The sequence below is a fragment of the Lathamus discolor genome, chromosome 5, assembly GCF_037157495.1.
Source record: "Lathamus discolor isolate bLatDis1 chromosome 5, bLatDis1.hap1, whole genome shotgun sequence".
NCBI lineage: Eukaryota > Metazoa > Chordata > Aves > Psittaciformes > Psittacidae > Lathamus > Lathamus discolor.
Window position 1 is genome coordinate 51,731,611 of NC_088888.1, and position 24,066 is coordinate 51,755,676.

Genomic DNA, 24,066 nt, shown 5'->3' on the forward strand with positions numbered 1-24,066 from the left:
GGGCTGTGAGGACAGGATTTATGTCCCCACACACACAACTTTTACACTGAGACTTGCAGCACATACTGCAGAAATCTGCACCAAGCATCTACTCAGTGGAGAGTGGAATTTCCTTCTTTAGCCTGCACAGATATCCCGTGTGTTTCCACTATTGCTGGTCCTGCATAAAGAACAGAGAAGCAGGCTCCATGCAGGCATAAGCCTTTCAGTTCTCTAGGATGGAGGAATTAAATAACTCTGAAAGCTACAGAAAGCACCATCCTACAGTGCTGTCACCTATTTCTGATATCGCACTGGGGAATTAAATCCACACCAGCACATAGTTTTCACTGGAGAGCCTGTCTGTTTCCCTAGAGCAAACTGCTGAACTCTTCTGGTCATCCCCAGAGCTGACTTCTCTCTTGCGGGTTGGTCATCCAGAGAAGTAACAGTTCTCCTTATTGCCCTGAGGGATGCCAAACCACTTCCCATGCTCAGTCTTTTCTGCTTTTAGTTCTTCTCTCTGCCTGTGCAGGCATTATACCTGTAACCTGTGGAATGTCCATCTATTTCAGTTATAGACAGGTTAACCTTGTGGCAAAGGAAACACTGAAGATCCCCTGAAATACTTTGGGGGTTCCAAAGTTAATCCCAACTTAGAAAACACTTGTACTTGGTACACTTTAGTTTCATGTTTGTCTCATTTCTTTCCAGTTGCAATTTCTTTTTAAGCTGGGAAAATCACTTATTACACTGGGGCTTTTCTGAAAAGATGACAATCAGGACTGCCCAGGCAGCACGTCAAACTTTGGAATCTGTGCTGCTTGACTTGTTTTGAAATTTTACAAAATAATGATCATTAAAACATCCAGGAAGTGACCCTGCTCTGCTGCAAAGTCCCAGTGGGTCCCAAAGGACTTCCTTGGCCAGCACTTTGTGGTTTATTTCCCAAAGATTCTCAGTGCTGTGCTCCAGCTCACACTTTCTCCTGAGGTGGCCAGATTTCCCCAAAAGCTGACAACAAGAAAATTGCAGCTGAAGAGACAAACCCAGAAATATTCTACTGAGCCTGAAGCGCTGTATTTCTTTCAGATCTTGGATCCAAGTCCCCATCATCCTGCAAATACGCCTGAAAAGGTATTGCACTGAAAATAACTCTGCTTTGCAGCGAGAGATGCCTTCTGCTCTTTAAACAAGTCCACTTCACCAACACATATTCTCATCTGTGCATTTCTAATACAAGCATAATTTTTGTCATATGTTATAATGAATAGCATACAACTAAATGGTGCATGTAAGACTGTAATTCCATCTGGGAGTTTTGTTGACATTGATAAACCACTCGGGTTTTGCTTTTGTGGTTCATGCCATTACAGCGGCTCAACAGGATTACAGTCCTGTTAGGTATAGCTGCTTATAGGCATTTTACCATATGATAATGCCTGTGTGTCTTGTTAAAGAAAAGATTAAATATATAATTGAAAATTCTCATCAATGGTTTGATAATACAGTGTTAAAAATTACCTTTGTGTTATTACCTGAGTGGCTTGCTTGCTTTATTTAAGATTCCTCATCTCAGGCAATGAAAATTCTTGAGATGGATTTAATTATATCTATACTGAGGGACCGAAGCATTTCCCTTGTAATTTTGTGGCATCACTACTTTTATAGGTTATGAAAACCAGAACATTACACTGCCCATAAAGGAAAATGAACCAGACAAGTCTAGTAATTTCATAGTCTAAACCGAGTCAAACAGATACACACAAAAGCAGACAAACAGTGAAAACTGTGGGTTCACTTTTTTCCTTTAATTTCCAGACACTAACAGTGATAGCTGTGGCACTGCTAGGGATTGTTTAAAATATAAAGTAACATTTTCCTTTAATTTGGTTATAATTAATGTATCAGCCAATGTATGTATGCATTTCCCTCAAAATGAAGCTTATGTTGAGACACATTTCCCTCTGTCTGCAAGTAAAGCTACGAATCCTGTGTGAACAGGAGCTTTCATTCTTCTGCATTTTACTCCCAGGTTGTCTGGATCACCATGGGTTTTAAAAATTTCAGTCATGCATCCTGTTTCTAGCGTGGCCTCACTCCGCTAATTGCCATTTAGTTCACAGTGAAATAACTGCAGTAATGACTTCAGCAAAGTCCAGATGTTCTAGGTCAGACAGAAGGGAAATATTTCTGATCTGAAGTTTTCTACTTATACAAACCACTATAAACTGCCACCGCTGCCTGAGAGAAGACTGGGAGCACGGGGTCTGATGTGCTGCTGTTTGCCTCTGCCCGTTGCGCTCTGTGGGAGGGTTATTGTCTGTAACACCCTCTGTACTGGATTTACAAATTTCACTTTTTCATCAAGTAAACATTTCCAGCACCAGCAGGAAAATCACTGGGATGGGTCACGGCAACCCACAGGCACAAGGCGCACGGGACAGAGTGCAGCTACACTTCTTCCCTTCCCACTGGTGGTTTTACTGAGCTACTGCTTGCCCAGCACCTGCACACCAACCTTGGGTGCCTCACTTGCTCCCAGGTATTTGTTCTGTTCAGCTACAGTTCTTGTATACCAGGAGAGACCAGAGGTACTCACTCCATCTCCAGTCAGCAAAATTAGGGGAAGAAACTAGAGGGCAAGACTACCCAAAAAAGTTGGTGGAAGCTAATTCTGCTGAAGCCTGAGTACCATTGTCTGCAGGCTCTGCAGGTGATGGGAAGCTTCCAGGCACAGACTAGCCTATAGTGTCTGCTCTAAAGAACAAGTTTAAAGCATCAGGAGATACTGGGGTGCATTTGGCCATTTATTTCAATTTTGTGAAGTTTCAGACTCCACTCTAGACCAGAAAAATTGAAACTTCACTTTCAATGTAATGGCACTTCCACCCTGTGGCTAGGGCCTTCTCTGTAGTACAAGATGTTTGCAGACATAGCTTTCACAACAAACTCTCCGAGTGGAGATGTAGTGTACACTGGCAGGAGATTTTTGCTAGCAGTGTTTATGCCAGCTACCCAAATGACGTAAGTTATACCTCTCAATAGAGCTTTCTGCTGGTATAAGAACATTTACCAGAACTGATGATTTAATTAGTGGCGTGTTTCTTCTCTTCCCATGCTCTTAGCTGACAAAGCTGTATATGCAAAATATTTGAATGTAGACAGACCTATTACTTCTGGGGGAAGCTGTGCAATGGCCAGCAAATGATTCCAACACTGATGGGGGCGTGAAGGAAACTGAAGCAATGCAGCCATGATGTGCGGTGAGGCAGCCTTCTCATGGATCCTGGGCAATGTTCAACAGTAACGCACACAAATCTGGGGTGGGATTTAGGGCTTCAGGTTGCTCTTACGGAAGTTCTCTGGAGCCAAGGTGGATAGCAACAGAAGACAACCACCAATGAAGCTAGTTTCTCAGTGATTTGAGATGTTGAAGTCCTTTCATTCAACATGGGTACTAAATCCTCATTAGCCTTAAAATACCACAGTGATCAGAAAACCTTCCATATGGCACCTTCCCACAAAATCCTTTGTTATCCAGATATACCTGCTCACTCGACTAACCAACAGATTTTTCCTCCATTAACACCCAACAATTACAGTGACTCCCAGGAGGGAGAGATGGAAAGGGAGAAGGGCTCTGTGGGGGACATACGCTATTCTGTCTTGCACATCGTTAGTAACATTGTCAGCCAAATTACTAAATCATCCTCATTATTAATGCAACACAGAAAAATACAACTTGATTCCAGGTGGGATCCTCAACACTGTCGATTTTTTAACATATTGTTTAAAATAGGCAAATCTGATCCAGAGCCATTGAAAGAATAAATTTAGAAGACCACCAGGTCATTTTTTACAGAATCCCTTTTGTAAATGTAATGGCACTTTAGTGGAAGTTACACTATATACACACATAAACAAGAGAAAATTAGTGTATATCGGTTATGATAATGTTCTCTGCTGAGTACTGAAAAATTACTGGAAAACCACTTAATAACTATGTAATGTTTTATAATACTGTCAGATGAGTGATTTCCTGCTCTAAGGGGAAACTCGGCCCTGCAGTTAATTTCACCATGTTGCCCTCAGGGACTGTTCCTATACATACATGTGCTCATAGTAGTTACCTTGTTTGTGATGACATAAAGGGGGTGCAGAACCTGTCCTTTGCTCTGCCAAAACTCAGAGACATGAGATAGTTTTTGGTATTACAGACAGGCAAGAGAAAAGGCCATAGAGAAGATTTTTGGTATTTGTTTTTGAAGCTTCAGTTTTATCCTAAAATGAGGGAGCCTAAGCATCTCTGTCGGAGCAGAACCAGGAATGCTCCAAGCTTTATTAACAGCATCACTACTGTAATACAGTTATTAATAATTTATTTACCTCAGATTGACAAATTAAGGAATTCTGAACAAATTAATCAGGAGACATAAAATTAGGACTGGGTAACTCAGACGCAAAGGCAGGCATTGTACATCTACCAGAACTGTTGTGCACTTTGCAGTTGCCATTGCCAAGCACAACAGGTGGTGCCACCTTAAAGTTGTACAGCCATGCAGCAAATCCCCCTTAGATCTTATCTCCTTCTTCTCTTCATGTGGCTGACTGTTAAATCAGAGCTGCATCTTCCTTGTACCACGCTCATCTCAGCACTGATCTGGAGTGAAAAGATTTTAGGCCTTATCTGTTCCACATTTCGTAAGGTCACTTTGTTTCCTATATTCAGTGAAAGCAAAATCTTGCATCTTTCTTATGGCTAGACACATTTGTGGTTTTGCCCATATTATATATTGATACAGCTACATTTAAATCCAAGTCCTAGCAGCTGTTTTACACAAAACATGGGCATGCAGTTCTGATTCATTACCATGAATGGGGGGAGAAACTAAGTGTCCTCTGTGTCTTTCAGAGTTTTTCGGAAGGAAGGAAACACTTTAACCATTACTTTTTACAGCGTACCATCCTGAATAAACATGCAGTGGAAGAGGTGGCAAGGATCTTCTATTGTATTAGGTGTTTTCATTCCAAATAATTTTACTTCTAAGATTAAACCTTGTTTAAGAGTTTCCATATCACCTTCCACTGAAGCCAGCAATGATGAACGGCTGCATAGATGTGTACATTTACTCATTGGTTCTTCCTTTTAAAGTAGGGGCAGTTACAGTGTTCTCACATTAACTGGGTTTTAATTAAACTGACTTGCAGCATACCTGACTGACCATGTGGGTTTGCAGTCTCATAGACTGCAATTTGAGCTCTGGTGTATATCCAGCTTGCATGCTGAGAGCAAAACTGCAACTTTGAACGGTTTTTAGGTGCTTGTGGTCAGGGTAAAGCACCATTTGGTACTGTGTATACACTATTTTTAAGCACCGACACCGTCTTTGATCTCCTTCCAATGTCTTCTCTCCCTTACAGCTCACCAACAGAGCACAATACACTTCTTTCTCTGCAGCAATTTCTGCTTTTTTGTTGTTTTGTGGAGTTTTGATTGTTTGGGGGTCTTGTTTTGTTTTAGTTTGCTTTGTTAAGGAGGGAGATTCTCCCCATGCTTACCAAATTTGGAGAACGGGCAAATATTAGTGGCTGCTAGTCAGATTCCAGCCAGAAAAACATAGAATAAGAAAGCTAAAGATTGTTCAACTCCAGCTTTTTCTGCAATGCACTAAGTCAGGGCTACTTCAATGGGGGACTCTGACCCAGACCTGGCCTGAACTACCTTTGTTCACAGCACCATGGGTGCCCATACACCAGAGGTACGCAGACGTCTGGGTCACTTGTAAAGGCTCCCTTAGCGGGTTCCAAAGGAGTAGGTGTTTCCTTTCATTCACCATTTTAAATATCTACTTTAAATGAGATTAAGTGACCCCATTTTTTTTTTCCATTGGCAATAAGGATAGCCAGGGGTGATAACTGTACCTTGTAGATACGTAGGTTCAATAAACCAGCCTTAAAGTCATAAACATAGAGACCAAGGGAGAGATGAAGGACCTTACTGGAATAAAGTCAATAGCATTCCTGGTATTTTGTTCCATGGACTAATTCTGCATTTTACTTTAGAGAATCATTGAAGCAAAAAAGCAAACAAAATTCCAAGAAATTTAACAGGACATAAAGGATCAAACTTCTTTCTCTCCATTCCCAGTTCAGGATTGTATCCACTGAACTACAGATCAGGATCCTTCCAGCTTCCTCTCCTTCTTGCTCCAAGACTGTAGCATTCCTGGCTGCACAGGTCCACCTTCAGCAAGGCAGGGTGGACTCTGCCTATGTACAGAGACTGAAAGGCCTGGTTTATTTAAGAAGAGAAACCAGTAAAAATCACTACTACAGGAACTTCTCAACACAGGAAATGACTAATAAACTGAACATTTGTTTGCTAGAACAAATTATAACAAAATAAAGTGTTGCACATTTAAAAATTCTTAAGGACTTCAGATGTTTAAGCAAAAATGAGCATGAAACTCTGACACCATTATTAATAAAGTCAAGAAAGAAATGGGTAGAGATAACCTGAACATCTGAATGTACATTACCTTCTTCAGGGAGGGAAATGTGCACATGTGCATTTGCATGTGTATGAACACATGCAGTCAAGGAGTAAGGTAAGGAAACAATTTTATTTTCCTAGACTCCCCAGTAAAAAGAAATTCAGATTATGATGTATTTTTCCTTATATAAGCAAATTAAAAGTCACAAAATAAGAATGTGAAAAAACTCCTTTGTATCAGCACAGATTTCTGAAGTACCAGACTACAATACATTTAATAACATGATGAATTTGTAAATGTTTTCAAGAGTAACACAAAGCTTTTATCTTAATCTAATGGAATATTTTTTCAGAAGTATAGCTAAAAGAAAACATTAACTGCTTGACATGAATGGTAGCTGCTGTCTTGACTTTATGCATACAGCAATTTATTCATGTTTAAAGCTGTAAGGATTTGTTTAGGCTTCTCATAATCCTTTTGTTTGTCTTAATGTTATCCTAGCATACTATCTTCTAAGTATGGGAAGTTTACTTGGAAACGTTTATTTATTTTTTTCCAGTTGACCACAATTCCTTGAGATGATTGTTTTAGCATTGCCTTTATGGCTGGGCTATTTCAAGTCTATGTAGCATACCAAAATTATCTTGCAAGAACACACTGAATTTCTTCATGAGTTTTCTCCCAGGATACAAGACTATAAAAATTATATTCTTCCCTGAGGTCATTTTCTGACGATAAGAGCTAGTTGGTTTCCAAGCCCTCTGCTCAAAGCATCGTCAAGGCATTTCCTTCCTCCCTGTTCTTTGCTTTATGAATTTTGTCCTGGTTCAGGTCATTTTCACCAAGGTTCATCAGAAAGTTTCACTAATGACTGCTCAACAACTACCAGTGAGCAGAATCCAGGTTTTGCAGGCCATTCAGATGCTGCAAACTGCCATCAGACCTTGGAAATTCGAGTTCGTTCATACTGACACTCTCCCAAACCCAAACATTACAGTAGCCATGTCACAACCATGAATCTCTTGTTTGCAGATCACATGACTGCTGAAGTATAGGATGATGGCAAGTCATTTCGTCATTTCTATTCTGGGGGACTCTTTCTTAAATATTCTGTAGATTAAACTTCTGTTCTATCATTACTAATAGACTGTGACTTTGTGTACAAGGATTAGGATACATCTAGGACTGATACATCTAGCACAACGCAGTCTGTGTCCTAAAGGGTTTCCAAGCTAAGTAGATGAAACACATGGTAGAAATAAAAAGCCACACTACCCTTACTCTTTGTAGTTGGTGAGCTGAGGGACAGATTAGCTCTAAGTTTCAAAGCAGTCACTAGCAAACCTGGGAAATTATTCCAGACCTGTGTCCTAACCATAAAACTATGCTTGCTCTCCTGGCATTGAGAGAAACAGGAAAATGCCAGAGATGCAAAGCAAACACCAAGTTGTAGAATGGGCCCCTAAAGTATTTTGTTCCCTAGAGAGAGATTAAAGTCTTGCAGTGCATATAAACACCTGCCTAATGATGACAGAATTGAATTTATTGCTTCATGCAGCAAAAATGCCTCAGAAATAAGATACTAGACGTACTATTGAGGTCATCCAAAACATAGCACGTGTTGTAGTTATCACAAACTTCAGGTGATCAGCCTAAAACATCTGCAGCACATGTACTATCTGGTGAACACCAGGGCACAGCTTGCAGAAACTCTGCCTGGGACCCTCCAGAGATTGTAAAGTAGCTGAGACATGATAGACTCAAAGGAACACCTCACTTCATGAACCTCCACCACTACCCCAGCACAGCAGCTCCAGTGGAAGCACTGCCAAATGCCTAAGCTGCGTACCTTCTCCTTCAGTTTAGCACACTCCTCTTAGGTTAGTGAAAACACATTTCTGAGGTTGGGATAATAAGTTTGAACAGAGACGCTAACACAGAACTGCTGCCTCTTTTCCTTCGGGAATCAACTATCTTCTATAAGTACTTAAGCCACAAAGTTTTCTGTAAGAAGAAAACGGGGCTTCAAAAGTGTTAATCAACGGCAAAATTTTAAACAAATCTTTCTAACCCCTCTTGGTACATCCACATGGTCAGAAAAAACAAAGCTACACATAACCAGCATCTGTTGGAACAAGTAGTATCATGCCCATACAAAAAAGCTTTCCAGCTCTACTGGGTTAAAGTTGGTTAAAGTACTGGGTTAAAGTAAAGGCAATTTCCATTAAACTAAATCTGACAGTGAAGTTAAAGGTGAGGTACTGTAATTTATATATTGGCTGTAATATAGTTAAAAACCCAGTACAAATGGCAAAACAATCTATGCTGCGGTCATCTGATACTGTTGGATTTCTTTTCTCATATGAAAAAAGTTTTCATGGCTTTTTATTGATAGAAGATGTAACCAAAATGGTCACTCTTGACGGAAGACAGTTAATCATGCAGGTTGAGGAGGAACCATATTTGCAGATCATAAATTAAGTGAAAAAGATCCATGTTTATTTATTTTCATTTCTTCTCCTCTGGACAAAAATCCGTATTTTATTATCTGGAGCAACTGGCAAATCTTTAAAAATACAGTCCTTACAAATCACAAGTTTAGTTTCCCTCCTCAGATCTCAGGCCAACAACAGCTAAAAGAAAGGAAAAAACAAATAAATCCTTGCCCCCACTCACCCTTTCACCACCTTCCTCTCAGAAAAACGTAAAAAAACTGGTGAACTTTTCAGTGTGCCAGAGAAGCTGGTGCACACGGGCTATTTTAGATCAAAGGGAGAAATACCTTCCAAAGTGCCAAGAACTCCCTCGCTATTACACCAAAACAGTGCCAGTTCACCTTTTCTGCTGGATGAAATACCACGGCGAGTGAAGAATTGGTATCTAATGTAGGCAGGCCTGGGTCATTAAAGACTCTATGAAGTGGAAAAAACAACTTTCAAGTCCTTTTGGAAATAGCCCATCTTGATGCACAAAGGCAATATACTTGCAGGGCAACAGACACCGTGTGCCAAATTCAGCCCAGAACTGACTTCCGTTTCTGAGCTGGCTCTAAAAGTAGCTCCAAGTGCAGTGCATCACAGCGATGTCATTCCCAAGATGACAAAGGCACAGAAGGTATGTCCACTGCAAAACTGGAGCAACCTCTGGAGGAAAAATACTCAAGAGTTTTTTAGTAAGATTTGCTGCAAGTGTCTAGAAAGCTAACTGGGTTAGGCTTGCTCACAGTTCCAATATATTCAATTTATACAATAGCAAAAGACTTATAGCTTCTTTCACTTCTGTAATCTACCACTCTGAGCCACCTTCAGTCTCTGCTAGCCCTCAGTTTTGAGTCAGCAGCTAACAGAGCAGATTCCTGAAAAAGTCTAGCTTCTTTACTTCAAAAGGGTTGGGCTAGAAGCAGACACCTCCTCTCTGCAAGTGCTAATGATTCCTTTTGTACTTTTTTAAGTCTTTGGCCATCAAACAAGAGGCTTTAGGCAGCCATTTTGGGCTCTTTTAGCACGTTTGGGAACATGCCCATCTTATCTTTTCCTATCAGAAATGCCCCATAGGGTGAGACCAATGTCCATTGCCCCGTTTCCTGTCTCCCACAGTGGCTGTTGTAGAAGCTGCTTACGGAAAGCGTGTGAAACCAACCACTACCCGAGTTCCAATCCTCATGCTCCTTCAACATCCTGCTATTAGATTTCAGATGTCAGAGAGAATATCGCTGCCTATTCCCAATAGTATCTGGTTTGCACCTTTTATCCATTAATTTCTCTAATCCATTTTGAACTTCTTGATGTGTTCTGACTTCACACTTTCTTACAACAGCAAGTTGTAGAAGTTTATCACAGGCTTTGAAGAAAGGCACTTTGAAAAACCTGTTTTAAATTACATCCTATCAGTTTCAATGCATGTTCTCTGATCTAGTATTGTAGGATTTGGTAAACAAGTTTAGCACCCCTCTTCTGCACTGCCTTCTCCATGCCGTAAATCACCTTCATCCCTCCTCAGCCTTCTCTCCGAACTGAATTGAGACCACAAGCCTACTGTTACTTCTTTGTAACAACTTTAGATGTCCTTTTCATAACTTTTTTCTTTTTCTTAAGAAAAAAATACATTCTTCTTCAGACGTAGACACCAATTGTATGCAATACTCAAAATGTGGGGGCATGAAGATTTTCTACAGCAGCAAAATGTCATCTTTGGTCGTGTTCTCAGTGCCCTTCTGATAGGGGGCAATTTTGGCTGTAGCTGCACACTGACCCAATAATGACAAAAAAACTTCTAACTCAGCATGGCTTGGATTATTCTAATGTACCACAGAGTTGTTTTGGAGATACCGAAGTTAACTTCAGACAAGAGACTAGATCACACAACAGCACAGGATAATGCCTCCATCAAGATACTTGCTTAAGCCTTGGAAGATCTGTAACTACATCAAGGCAGTGCACAGACTCCTTCTAGGTTTGGCAGAGCCTTGCCCAGCTAGGGTGCTTACAGTCACAGCATGTCGGGTAAAATGGGTAGACCAACAGTTCCTCCTGTGTGTTTTGAATGTCTTCAGAATGATACCTCTCTTCTGGGGAGCGCTCTCCTCTCCCCCCAGGGCATCCAGAGCTCTGTATCCAGTGTGAACAGGATCTGAAGTCCATGCAGGCTAGAGTTAACTACTATCAATAAAAATCAGTGACTAACAAATTCTCCCTAATTTAAAACTTGTTTTCAGTCACTGAGAAAATTTACCAGTACCCCATCTGAAGGGCAATGCATAGCTGTTATGTGACAGAGGAGGATGAAAAGTATCAACCACTTCCTCTTCAACCACTGCTGCACGTCTTCTCCCTCCCCATGTATGCCACTGATGCACCTCAGAAAATATTTATGAGTTCTCATTCAAATACTTCAGCTGATAAATTTAATATCACATTCCCTGGGGTAAGCAAAAAATAAAATAGCGCATTGGCCTTCGCACATGTGGAGATTATATTACTTTACAATGAAACCCAGCAAGCTGCACGTTACAGTTTTTACCACAATCTCCTTGGTAGGAATGTTTCAAATACATTGCATATGTGTGAATACAATATAAGCATACTGAAATGCTTTGAACACTATAATACGTCAGACACTTGAGGCAGCGGGGGAAACGAAAAATCAAACCCCCTTCACCTAAGTCTATGCTGTCCTTTAAATGCTTAATTTGACACTGGTGTTCCCTAATCTCCTAGACGGTGCTACTTACAGTGTACAAAGTGAACTTTCAAACTACTTCTGATTTAAACGCATCCCCCAAACCTCTCTAAATTGTTCCTTGTTCATTAAATATCACTGTGAAAGAAAGCAGTGGACGTGCATGCCCTGTGTGGTACGACTCAGAGAAAAGCAGATTAAAGGAGCCGCAGCTGTACAACAAAGTCCTTTGGTTTATGCAAACACATTTCTACACACTGTAAAATCTGAACATCTGACTCACTTGGATTTTACAAGGCTACAATACTGGAAAATACGCATAGAAATCGACAACATTCAAAGGCATTAAAGAGTTTCATTTCACATTTGTTTCCTATGTTGCCAGCTTGCCGGGATCACCGCAGCACCTGCTCCTACAGCCCCTGCCCCGGCCGGCGGGCGCTCCTCAGCCCCGCTCCCTCTTTGTGGCCTTGGCCTTTTAGCTGTAGCACGGATGCCACCTCCTGCCCCGCTGGGGAAGCGCGGCTGCAGCCACGGGCCGAGGGGCCGGCGCCCGACTGCGCCCCCGGCTCCCCGCCTGCCAGGGCCAGGCCACCGCTTCCCGATGCAGTCCCGAGGATATGGTGCACTGCACGAGCACACCGACCGAACCCCAGATAAGGTGCCCAGTGAAGCACTTGACAAGCAGAAAGGGATTAGTCTTCACCGTCCTCCCAAAGGGAACCCTCTACAAGGTAACAGTTTCAGGCCACGGAAAACAAGCTTAGCAAAGTTCTCAACAACACAATTGGGATTTTATGGGAAGGGCTAGCTAACACTGTCTACATTCTCAACCATACTAGCTCAGTCAGTAACAATATGAATAAATTTTATCATAAGATAATGGAGCCAGCCATACAAAGGGAACTGCAATTCCATCCCTGTGTCTTGGCCGTAGGCCACTTTGGCTAAGTTTTAATTCTCTTCTGAATATATGCAGAATCACTCATAGCTCATGTCCACACAGCATTTTTAGGGGTGTTTTCACACAATCACAAGTAAAAGAGACACATCTATTCCAACTAACTTTCATTTAAAACATGTAAATAGACTTGAGCGTCAGATGGAATGATGCTGCTGCTCTGATCTGATGATCAGAAGAGGACTGAGACATGCAGGTCTTAAAAGAAAGTGTTTAAAGCTGTCGTACTGAGTTTAAAGCAGATGGTCAGATAGCCATGAGGGAACAGTCAGAACCAGCTGAGATTTTGATTTGGATATAAAACATATCCCTGGAAGGAATAGAAGGGTGAAAGTCAGTCTCTGCAAAAATGGGAATTGAATTTATATGCTTTTAAAATTACAGTAGCTTGCTTAATTCCATGCACATAATGGTATTTCTTGTACATGTGCTGACAAACATTGTATTTTGCTGCCCTGAGAAAAGCAAAACTGAAGGGTGTTACTTGAATTTTGTCCATTCAAATAAATGGATGAAAAAGAAAATATATACCATAGCTTGTATTGACATACAAACACTTTTATATATATGGATATCTGAGGGTGTTTCATTTTTTCATGAAGGGGTTCTAACAAAACATGACCTCCATTCCCTTAAACACATACTCCTAAAAATAGAAACATTTTGGGTTTCCCCCCTATTTGCCTTCCTAAACCTGTTCTAAGCATCTGTATTATGTTATCCAACACACTGGCTGCTAACAATACAATCAATATAAAAGGTTACTTAGGGGGCATGGCTTTTTTTCTGTCCTCAAAATATAAACCTTATTTTAACATGGGTTTGAACTCTCTCACTGCGGAAAATGTCTCAGGATCATTTAGGAAAGGAAAAAAAAAATGGAAAAAGTGAAGCATAGAGAAATTACAATTTTTTTGGAGTCTGAAAACAGGAAATTTGCTTTAATAAACATTTTTCTGCACACCAGTATAAAATATATTTTTCATAACTTGATTGTAAAATTTTACAGGGCAGGAAGCTGGCATGCCAGGCACTGACCTAAATACATTCTATGTCATTCCTTTTAGAAAAGGATATCTGACCGTTTATGTGCTGGTATTTTTGCAGAGTATTGACACACAAACTCTACCACTGCGCTTCAAAGAGTAAAACTTATGTTACAGATACAAGCCCCAGTCAGGCTACAGCAAAGATGAACAGTCACCTGACACTGACTGAGCTAGAGGACTACTTGAAAGTAGCAAACTTCGAATCAGATAAGAAAAACAACAGCTAGGTTCATCTGAACATTTTTTCCCCTTAAGCATAGATATTTTTTGTAACTCAGCTTTGTGACTAATAATCTTTCAGCAGTATGAAATATCAGATGATCATTGAAAGGATTAAAAAAACCCAATGATGTACAAACAAAAAATATTACATCAGTTTGTAAACCTCTGAAAGTGTGGTGGTTGTTACTTATCAAAAGCATCCCAAGTTTATGTAATACTGCATTGCTCACACAGGTCTCAGTGAAAATTTTGTAAATACTTTTGCTTTAGTACTATAAAAAGTCCCACTTCCCCCCCAGTTGCTTTTGAATTGGAAGAGGAGTGGAAAAGCTCACATAAGCCAAAGTGATTTTCAAATTAGTTTCCCCTATTTCATATAATACAGCATGACTCAGACACTTTTGGAATTAAAAGGAAGAAGCACGATTACCAGTGGCTGAAAGTTCAGGTATCTGCATAGTGGCTTACTTCCACAAAAGATTATATAATCAGTTAGAACGGGTCTGCTACATGAAGAAGCTAATGTGGATTTAGGGCTTTTTCTATATGGACTTTCATTCAAAAGTAATGCTAGTGCATGAGAAAATTATGAGTGTGTGTAGGATCATTATATAGCACAGCACACTAAATACTTCAGCTGCTTAGTTTGTTAAAACTAAATATTTGCTTGCTGACCAAGTGCTGAAAAAAAACCTTGTGTATTTACTTAACTGCTTAAAATCACTGAGAAAATAATTTGCCATTATTTCTGTTTTCCTTCAGGCTACATAAGTCAAGCCCCATCTGTGCTCACACAACACCCAGTATCTGGTTCAATGGCCAGACACAAATTAAAAATCCAAACACATCATCTCAAAATGAGAAGACAAGGCTGACAAATGGATGTATGTCCAGCATTCCTTTACATCACTGGATGAGAGACCTTTGTGAGGTCTCCAGGAAAGGCAGCATGTTTCAGGGACATGTCTACATCAACTTCAGTAACATAAACACAAGAGGGGCACTGGCTTGCAGCTGGGGTATACAGCTTCTATAATAGAGGGAATAAAACTGGACAGGTAGAGGCAATTCTAAATCAGGAACATTAGTCAGAAAATACTGACGATCATGCTTATTTATTACAGAAAATGTTAAGGACATTGTGTGTTTTCATACTAAATATATTTTTTGATTCATGTGGGATTAGGGTTCACCCTCCATAAAATACTTTGTGTTACGCAAGACTGGAAGATAAACTTCTCTCTTGCCAAAGGAGACAGAATAAACAATGCTCTGCAAAGGAATGGCTGGAGCCCTAAGAAGTGCTTGTGCAGCATGGCGATTTGCTACTGACAAGCCCTGGTCCCCCGACATTTGCTCTACTGCAAAACACATCAGCATATTAGTGGGAGATCCTGATGTGAATGAGTTGTCCTGATAAGAAATTACCTTCAAGCGAACACTTGGGCTCCCACTACACATTACAAGCACACATAGTTCCTTCTCAACCAGAATTAGCATTGAGCAGCACTGCCTTTCTCCCAGGCTTCAAGGTATTGAAACTTGTAAAGGGCACTATCGGGAAAGAGAGGAAAGAGTCAGGCATAACCAGCTCCCCTACAGGAGCCACAGCCACAACCACAACTCCATCAGAGCAGGATCTCTGCGAATACATGGTGATGGTGCTGTCCAGATGCTCAAGCTTTTACGATGCAAGGCAAAAATCACAAGATGCAGAAAAGCAGTACTGGCCAGGGTGACATACAGGTTCCAAAACAAAGTGAGCTTAACTGTTCTCAAGATTATTTTTATTTGAAATCCCACATAGGATGTTCTTCCAACACAGTCTAAGCATCTGTACTTAGCACCTTCACAATAACTTAGCAGCGTTTCTTCAAAACACTTCATTAGCTTTCTACTTCACATGGAAATGTAAGAATTTAGGCCTGGAAAGAACTATAAATCCATGCAAACCCCACTAAAACCTGGTATTTGAGTCTAGAACAGGAATCTCTTTCTGCTGCTTCTGCCAACCAAAAGCCCCAAAGCACGTATCATTGAACAAGCCATTCTGCATTATCCGTTTCACAAGGGAAACCTGAAAAGAACATCAAATATAATCAGCAACAGAGGAAAAATGAGGGTCAGTTTCTCATTGAGTCAAACTCAAACTCCCAATCCCATGTTTAATGCTAATCATATCCTTTCAGGTGACAGCTACAGATGGCTATACTTTAAGGAGTATTCCAAAGTCTACTCCTCTGAAATCCTACAGGACACATCAATATCAATACATCTTCTACAGCAAAACAAAAATACCATCAAGAAAATGTAAAGAAACTGGGTCTACCTTGTCTACAAAGCAGACATCTCAGAAGCATATGCCAAATCTCCCAGTATGAAGAAGGACCAGCAATCACTTGTCTTCCTTGGCCAATTTGAGTAAGCAAAATAATTTTTACAAAAGATTAGCCAGGAAGTTTGGGTGGAATTTAGCCCTCAAGAAATTCTGAAAATAAATCATGCACTATGGACAGTCTTAACCAGCTCTCCAACACAGACCCTCCATAGGTTCCAAGGTCACTTCCAAGATATAAAGCATTACAGGAAACCCCTAACCTTATACCTAAATATTTTGATCAAAAAATTAGTATCTTAGCTCAACTCCTTCTGGCAAAATTACTTATGAACTGTTAGTTCTGTTTTGGTGAAAACAAACTTGGCACGCAGAGGTGCCATTCCCTAGTATTAATACTCATTGCCATGTAAAATAAGGTGATATTTAAAACAAAACCAAAACACAAACATAGCCCTGAACTTGCATTTTCAATTATTGCAAAACACTGCTTAAACTTGCTCATGGACTACAGCCCTTTACTTGGAATTCCTTTTCCCAAGAGTTAACTGATCATAGCATAGTATTTAAGAGGAAATGCATAATCCAGTTACTGCTGAAGTAGCAATTCCAATATCCCATGGTAGAAATGAAACAAAAACCATTTTGATAGATGGAAATCATGTTATTTTTCTCACACTGCAGTTTAAATATGTTAAAGTAGAATGTGCTGTAAAGTTGAGTAACTGCAGTTTGCTGAACTCTTCTCAAATTGCATACAGGTTTAAAACATGTAAAGCTCCTTACTAAACATATAAATTCACAATGTGATAACAATTCCTAAGTCTAACTCAGCTATAGATCAGCGTGCATGCTCCCCATAAATGGCTTTTAAAAACCCAACTAAAAAAACTTGTTGCAAGGAATTTCATGCTCCTGTCAGGTAAAGCAGTATACTAGCTCCAGGATCCGTAAGAATGGACATCTCACCCACCTTTCATGCAAAGCTGAAATTGGTGCTATTGTACTATTCCAGCCTAGCCAAACAAATGTATTTCTGCAGCATTCTTGTAGGCTGTGAATACTCAGAGAACATCATTTTCTTTACCAAGCAAACCCTATTTCTATAGCATTACAGCTGGGTGGGAAATCCAGTGACAGTAGTACCACAATGTAGCATGTTATTTGGAATCAGCTTTCTCTATAAATATTGAGGAAAGCACCAAGATGAACATCAGGTACTAAATACAAAAGCTGAACAGGTTTCCACATCCTCTATGGAGGTAAAGTAATAACAGCCAGACAACTTCAGAATTTTATTAAAGTAACTTTATTTTTATGAATCCTTTTCAGTGATGGACCCTTTTCCTTAAAAAGACCACCTCAGTTAACCCGGACACAAACATATCTTCTTTCTTCCACCAATATCCCTCCTATTTCCCTCCCCAAAAGTAAATTAAGAAATTAGTAGACTTGTGGGAAATTAAGTTAGAATAGCAAAAACTTTACATGCTGAGCTGGCCTCAAGCTAAATTGAGTTTCATCAGAAGGGCAAATTCAGTGAAGACAAAAAAAGAAAAGCAGCTTAACTTCACATAATCCTGCATCCAGGACGTATCTATACAGGACTTACTCCCTTTGTAGTCAGTTAAGCGTATCTGAACTCCGGACCATGCTCACCTTCATTCTCCAGTCATTTTGTGTTTAAAAGTAACAATAAAATGAAAAGCTCTATTTTAGCCAAAAAGTCAAAACATCTGGAAAATCTTAGTTTGCTCCCACAGGCTTAGCAAAAGCTTCCTCAAACTTGAGAATGTAAGGCTATGGATTTAATATTTTCTAAACATCTTCACCCATTACCCTGGAGGGGCTTACTGAATAGCATGTTTGTTACCCTGCGTTCAGAGACCCAAGGAATTAAGAGAAATTTACTATTCCTAGCAGGTAAAAAATGTGCTAGTAGTGAAACATGTTCAATTAAGAAACAATTTTCAACCTCAGCAGTACACAGGCCATGGAACCCACACACTCCAGCTTTGGATCCCCATTCCCTTTGTAACAACTCTGATAGGAAAGCCAAGGAAAAGCAAAAACATAAATCCTATTATACCCCCAGTATCACTACCATTTCAGACAATTCTCTTGGAATGTAGCTACAAGAAAGAGTCTGAAGAACAAATAGCATTACTATTTCATCCCAAACTTTTAAGAAGTTGCAGCTTCTTGGAACAGGACAACAGATTAAAGTGTAAATAGGACAAGACTGAAGTGTACTTTGTTGTGCTTCTGTCAGATACTCAAGATTATTAGCCAAAGTCAACTGACAAAAGTTTTCTACTAGTCTCCTAACTTACATAGTTAAAGGAGTTATTTTTATAAACTGCCTTTTCTTAGTGTTTAGAAACCTCCAGTAATGTAATGAAATAAGGTCTCCAACTAAGGCTCATATCATTCAGCATTCAAAGGCAAAGTGGTAGCATCTGTACATTTACTAACTTCCCTCCATTTGCAATACTAGCATAACATTAACCAAAATGTTAACAGCTACTTTTAACTCACTTCACTGAGAACTTCTCAGACAAAACTGAACATGTATCACCACAAAGTTACATTTCCTGTATTTGGGCAGACTTGGCAAGGGTGACTGTCATTAAGTACATCTGAAAACGTTACTACAGGAACTTCTCAAGAAACCAAGTCACCCAGATCTAGCTACTAATAGCTACACAGCTACAGATTTGTGACAGGGCCAAAACAGAGACACTTCAAAAGAGCTTTAATGAAAGCTGTACAGAGTGTATATGAGCCCAGCATCTGGAGACGATGCCTGTCTATACACTACGTGAATGATCCAGGTTATCGAAATCAGTTATAAATCACAATGAAAATTCAAGCTCAAGAGCCTGAGAAGCAAAGAAATACACATTCCAATCTCCTCAGTCTACAGGTGCCCAGTCCCACATATTCCTATCTTACTCATCAGCTTAATGCAGCAATTCCTTTTAACTCCACTTAAGAGCTGCTCCACAGGAAATGGAAGACATACATAATCTGTGGGAGAGAAAAAATTAGCTAACCTTAAATTCCAGTCTGAATCCCACCTTGTAACCAAAAAGAAAAAAACTGACAAGTTCTGTACATCATCCAACTACTGTGGAAACTAAAGACACTAGGCAAGCCAGAGTTCAACAATATGTTGTTTCAAGCAGTGATGAGATCTCAGCTACTTAGCTACCTGACTACTAAGACTCCTACAGAATAAATACCTAGAAGTAGGTAACAATACTTCCTGGAAGCTAATTTGCTTCAGAACTGGGGGAAGGGGAAACCAAACAAAGCACACCTTGCGTCAAGTAATATCCCTAATATATTAGAATAGCATTTAAAAATTTCCTGCAACATCTCAGAAGACTTGGGTAACGGTTAAGGCCGTTCTCCTCATCTGTTTCAGCAGAGGGAGCCAAATTTTCATCACAGATGCAGCAGTACCTCAGACTTTACCATAACAACATATTCAGAACCCCTGCAGAAGTACAGGCCCACGCAAAAGTAGTAATTGACAGCATTTCTGCAGGTGAGGTGTGCCAAGTTCCTTAAGCTGGTACCCTCTGGGATGGAACAGTAAACAGAAGCACCCAAGGGTAGGAAAGGCAGGGATCACCATCATCTTTTTAGCAAGCTGGCAGTTAACACAGTAATAGCTATACCAAGATCTGAAAACTCCTTTATCTTCTGATAGTACCTGCTGCAACTCAAAGAACTCTTCCACAGATTCCCACCCATTAATCACATGCACACACTAGTCAGGTTTCAAAATTTATTTTCTGGTTCACTTCTTGCACTTGAAGTACTCTTCGATGACATCCTTGGCCTGAGATTCCTTGCCATAGTCCTGTAACACAAGGCAACTCATTAATAACACACTGACTCATTCAAAATTTGCCAGCTATTTTAAAAAGGAAAATTGAGGTTGATGCTTTTTCTCAAGGCATCCCAAGTATTCCCAGAATTCCATACAAGTAACATGAAACAACCTGCCAGGTGTTTTCCTTTCATTCTCTTAATAAAAAACTGCTTTAATAAAGAGCTACTCTATTTCATTCAAGCTTAATTCTTCACTTCTGTTTAAAGAAAGCTAACTAAACTATGTGAAACACTAGCAAAAGTAGGAAAACATATAAAGAAGGGATTAGTCTTTACTGCAAAGATGTAGCCATCTCTTGGGACCTCAAAGACAACAAAGTCTTCAAGGCTCGTACTGTGGCTTTACTTTACCAGCTCATTTTAAAATATGCTCTGCAGAACATTTTCAAGTTGAGCAGACACATTGAACTGGCATTTTTTCTTTCCTGAAATAAGACTTCATCTCTTCTAGTTAAAAGATCTTTAATGCTTACTGGCAGTGGGCATAAATACTTTAAGGAAACAGGCATTAACTTACAAAATAAATACAAGTATTTTAAATACACATGAAACGGAATATAGAACAGGGAAGCAGTTTATCTTCATTATAACAATGCAAAGAACCTGTTTAAAAAAATAAAAACCTAAGACCTTTTTAATAGTCCATTATCTAAAGCCACCTTATCTTTACTACTTATTTTCAGAACTCAAGAAGTAAGCTATAATTATAGCATCATCTTACTTTGACAACCACACAACTGCAGCCCACTACTTTGCGAGGTTTTCCTTCTCTGTCGATCTTGCAGAGACCTACCCATTCACCCAGTTTCTTGTTGTCATCAACCTGTGTAAAACATTGCATCACATTAGAACCAGCAACTTCCAACATAACTGGGTTCAGAAACAACTGCTGTACTCTCAGAAGTATTGGGTAACGGATGGCTGCTTTCCTCACAACTATCAGTAGAGGGAGCCAAAGTATCATCACTGTACAGCTTTGAAGAAAGTAATGTTTAGACATCTACAGCTACTTGCAGCATTAATCTATTTGTCAGAAAACAAGAAATCATTTTAACTTTGTAAAATATCTGATATACATCCGCTGCCATTTACATGCAGCTTTTGTACTGCTTCTATGACAATCACTCAGAACTAAAACAACCTCTGCTACAAAGAGAAATTTTGCTTAGATAAGCCTTATACAGAATTATAGCATAGCGACTCAAAGATTCAGCTCTCTACATGCTGAAACAAGCAGCTTATATTGCAATGAGGGTAACTGTTCCAAACTTGTGCCTGACGTTCTGACACTCACCTTTATTAAGTTGATCTGATGTTCTGCACAAAGCGCTTCAACTAATTTTACGTATGTGGGTTCATCACAATTTGAAGCCAGAACACAAAGATGGGCTTGGCGTCTTAAAAGAAAAAAAAAAAAAAACAATTTAATTTGGGACATGGATTTAACGTTCTTGATAATCAAAACTGTGAAGAACAAAATTCAGCTAGTGCATTTCTAGACAACCACTTCCTAAGTTTAACTTCTGGGTTTGAGACTACACAGGCTTTTGAAATACTAACATACTTTTAAGATGATCTACTACAAGTTAAGCTTTTCATATACATAACAGACTACTCATACACTGTTAGCTTTATTATCAGATTACTCTATTCCAGAAGCTTCTAAAAAGCCTACTAAATAAATACTCAGCCATTGAGAAAAGGTGTAATGACTGGATATACACCAGTCCCACACAGAATTGGTGTCATTATTAAAAAGCACCTGAGTTACAAGTTCTTTTTCTTGTTTACCACAGACAGCAATTGAACATTAGAACTGCAATTATTAAAAGCTTGCATTTCCGTATCAATTTATTATAAGCTCTTCAGAACAAACTTTTCTACTTACATTGAAAGAAGCTGTTATGACAGGGCCTCATTTCTAATTAGGATCTTTGTATACTGTGGTACAATGTTAAGAATACCAAAGGGATACCTGACAACAAAGAGAGCTGTATAGGTCTTCCATGCTTAACCTAATATAATTTGACCACTGCAAACAAAGTGAGTTTTCTCTATGGCTTCCTTCATCATGACTTTTACCACACTGTTTCAGAAACAATGTTTCCAAGTAAAAGCCATCACACTCATGCATATAAACTGTGTACATGATCTTCTTAACACACAGCATATGAAATTTTATCTGAAGTCAAAACAACTCTTACAAACCAGTTGTCAGCCAACTAAGTAGTATTTCTCTCCCGTTATTTGGTACCTTAAGAGCTTTTCGCATACAGGTTTGTCAGACTGCTGGTCTCACTCATTAGACGAGTGAAGGGGTATCCGACAAGTTGTTAAGTCATCACCCAAACACTGCAGCATTTCACTTAAACACTATCCAGTCTTAGAAGTACGTGCCTCTCTCTCTTTCTCTCTCTATATATATAGAAACACACACAAGAAACGTGTATGTACATACACAGTACCTCATCCTACCAAGAACCCATAACTGATTATAGTGGTTGGCACATATATGACAATATTGTTTTGATATTGTACCAAACCAATTATTAACAGCTACAATAAAAAAAAAAAAAGCAAAAAAACCTCAAAACAAAACCAAAAACAAACAAAAAGCAAAAACCTGAAGCTAGCAAAATCAGTGAAGCCAAGCTATGAATTTCAGGTTTACCTCATAAAACTAAACCAACTCTTCTAGGTTAAGTCTGACAGATATAAACCCTCCCAATTAGAATCTTAATTTTGAGAAGAATTTTATCACTTCTTAAAACACAGGGTCCTTGAGCCCCAAATTTTCATAGCTACATACTGCAAGTGTGATTCCGTTAACTTCACAAAACAAGTCCATAAGGAAACTCGATGGCACTGAGGTCACAAAAAGATAGAACCTGAACACACTAGATGCTGTTATTCTTCAATCACAAAGTTTAGCATCTGTATTTTAAGATCACAGTTAAAGACCTTGAAAAAGAGATAAAGACAGAACTCATTGGCAGAAAAACAAGGTCTTGCAAAAAGTTTTAACTAAACATCTCAGCAAAGTGACCACTGCATGTGTTCAACATACCTTGTGCCGTTCTGCGATTTACCATAGGCAAAATGGGAAAGCCAGACTTACTTGTCCAAGGCTTTGGCTGCTTCACGAATACCACGAGCTAGGCCATCATGGATAAGTGCAGTCTTCAGCACTTCTTGCAGAGCGGTGTTAACATCCATTACACCTCCAGCAGTAATGCTAAATAGAACACAGATATTGCTCTTACAACGACAAGCAAAAGTTTCCCGTTTACCACCAAGCATCCAATAATTGCAAATATACAGAAGCGAAGCAAGCAGAGAAACTAAGGCGAAGGAGAAACCGAGGAAAAGGCGAATCTGAAAGGAACCGAGAGATTAAATTTTCCCACCGAGCCAGCCACCTCTGCTCCCTCCACGCTCCCTTAAAAAGAAAGGGAAGCCCGACACGCCAGCCGCGCATCCAACCTGCACGAAGCATGCCGCAGCACCACGACGGGGCCTACGTAGACCCCGAGCCGCCGGAGCTGCAAGGCCCGGCATGGAGCGGCGCGAACCCGGCAGGCGAGACGCGGCCCCTCCGCCCGCCGCCCCCCAATGGCCCCGGCCCCGCTCACCCTTCCTCGGCCATGGTGCTCACGGTGGGTGCTGCTCCCGCCCGGCTTCCTGCTGGAAATACAGACACAGGCCGCCGCGGTGAGCGGCGCCGGCCGCACCGACGCGCCCGCCCGGCCCGCTCCCGCCACGATGCCCCAGCGGCCACGGGGATTCCGCCCAGCAGGCCCCGGCGCCATCTCCTCTACTCACCCCGCACCACCGCCAAGCACCACCGGAAAAGGAGGCGGGCCTTCCGCCTCACGGCCTTATAGTGTGCAAGGACCCCAGCCCGCGCCGGCGGCGGGCTGTCCGCGGCGCTGCCTGATTCGT

General features: G+C 40.3%; 1 protein-coding gene and 4 non-coding genes across 5 annotated transcripts; all 5 read right to left on the bottom strand.

Moving 5' to 3' along the window:
* Window positions 1-19,597: 19,597 nt before the first annotated feature.
* LOC136016045 (small nucleolar RNA SNORD100) lies at window positions 19,598-19,682 on the bottom strand. The gene has a single exon (XR_010613487.1). It is a non-coding gene; the product is annotated as a small nucleolar RNA SNORD100 (small nucleolar RNA).
* A 321-nt stretch (window positions 19,683-20,003) lies between these two features.
* On the bottom strand, window positions 20,004-23,864 carry RPS12 (ribosomal protein S12). Its single transcript, XM_065680845.1, has 5 exons — window positions 23,757-23,864; window positions 23,243-23,359; window positions 21,419-21,521; window positions 20,846-20,947; window positions 20,004-20,092 (listed from the first exon to the last, which is right to left on the bottom strand). The coding sequence occupies exons 1-5, from the start codon at window positions 23,768-23,770 to the stop codon at window positions 20,030-20,032; spliced, it is 399 nt and encodes a 132-aa protein (XP_065536917.1). The 5' UTR covers window positions 23,771-23,864; the 3' UTR covers window positions 20,004-20,029.
* LOC136016043 (small nucleolar RNA SNORA33) lies at window positions 20,406-20,539 on the bottom strand. The gene has a single exon (XR_010613485.1). It is a non-coding gene; the product is annotated as a small nucleolar RNA SNORA33 (small nucleolar RNA).
* Window positions 21,013-21,099, bottom strand: LOC136016044 (small nucleolar RNA SNORD100). Its single transcript, XR_010613486.1, has one exon. It is a non-coding gene; the product is annotated as a small nucleolar RNA SNORD100 (small nucleolar RNA).
* On the bottom strand, window positions 22,401-22,475 carry LOC136016035 (small nucleolar RNA SNORD101). The gene has a single exon (XR_010613477.1). It is a non-coding gene; the product is annotated as a small nucleolar RNA SNORD101 (small nucleolar RNA).
* Window positions 23,865-24,066: the final 202 nt, after the last annotated feature.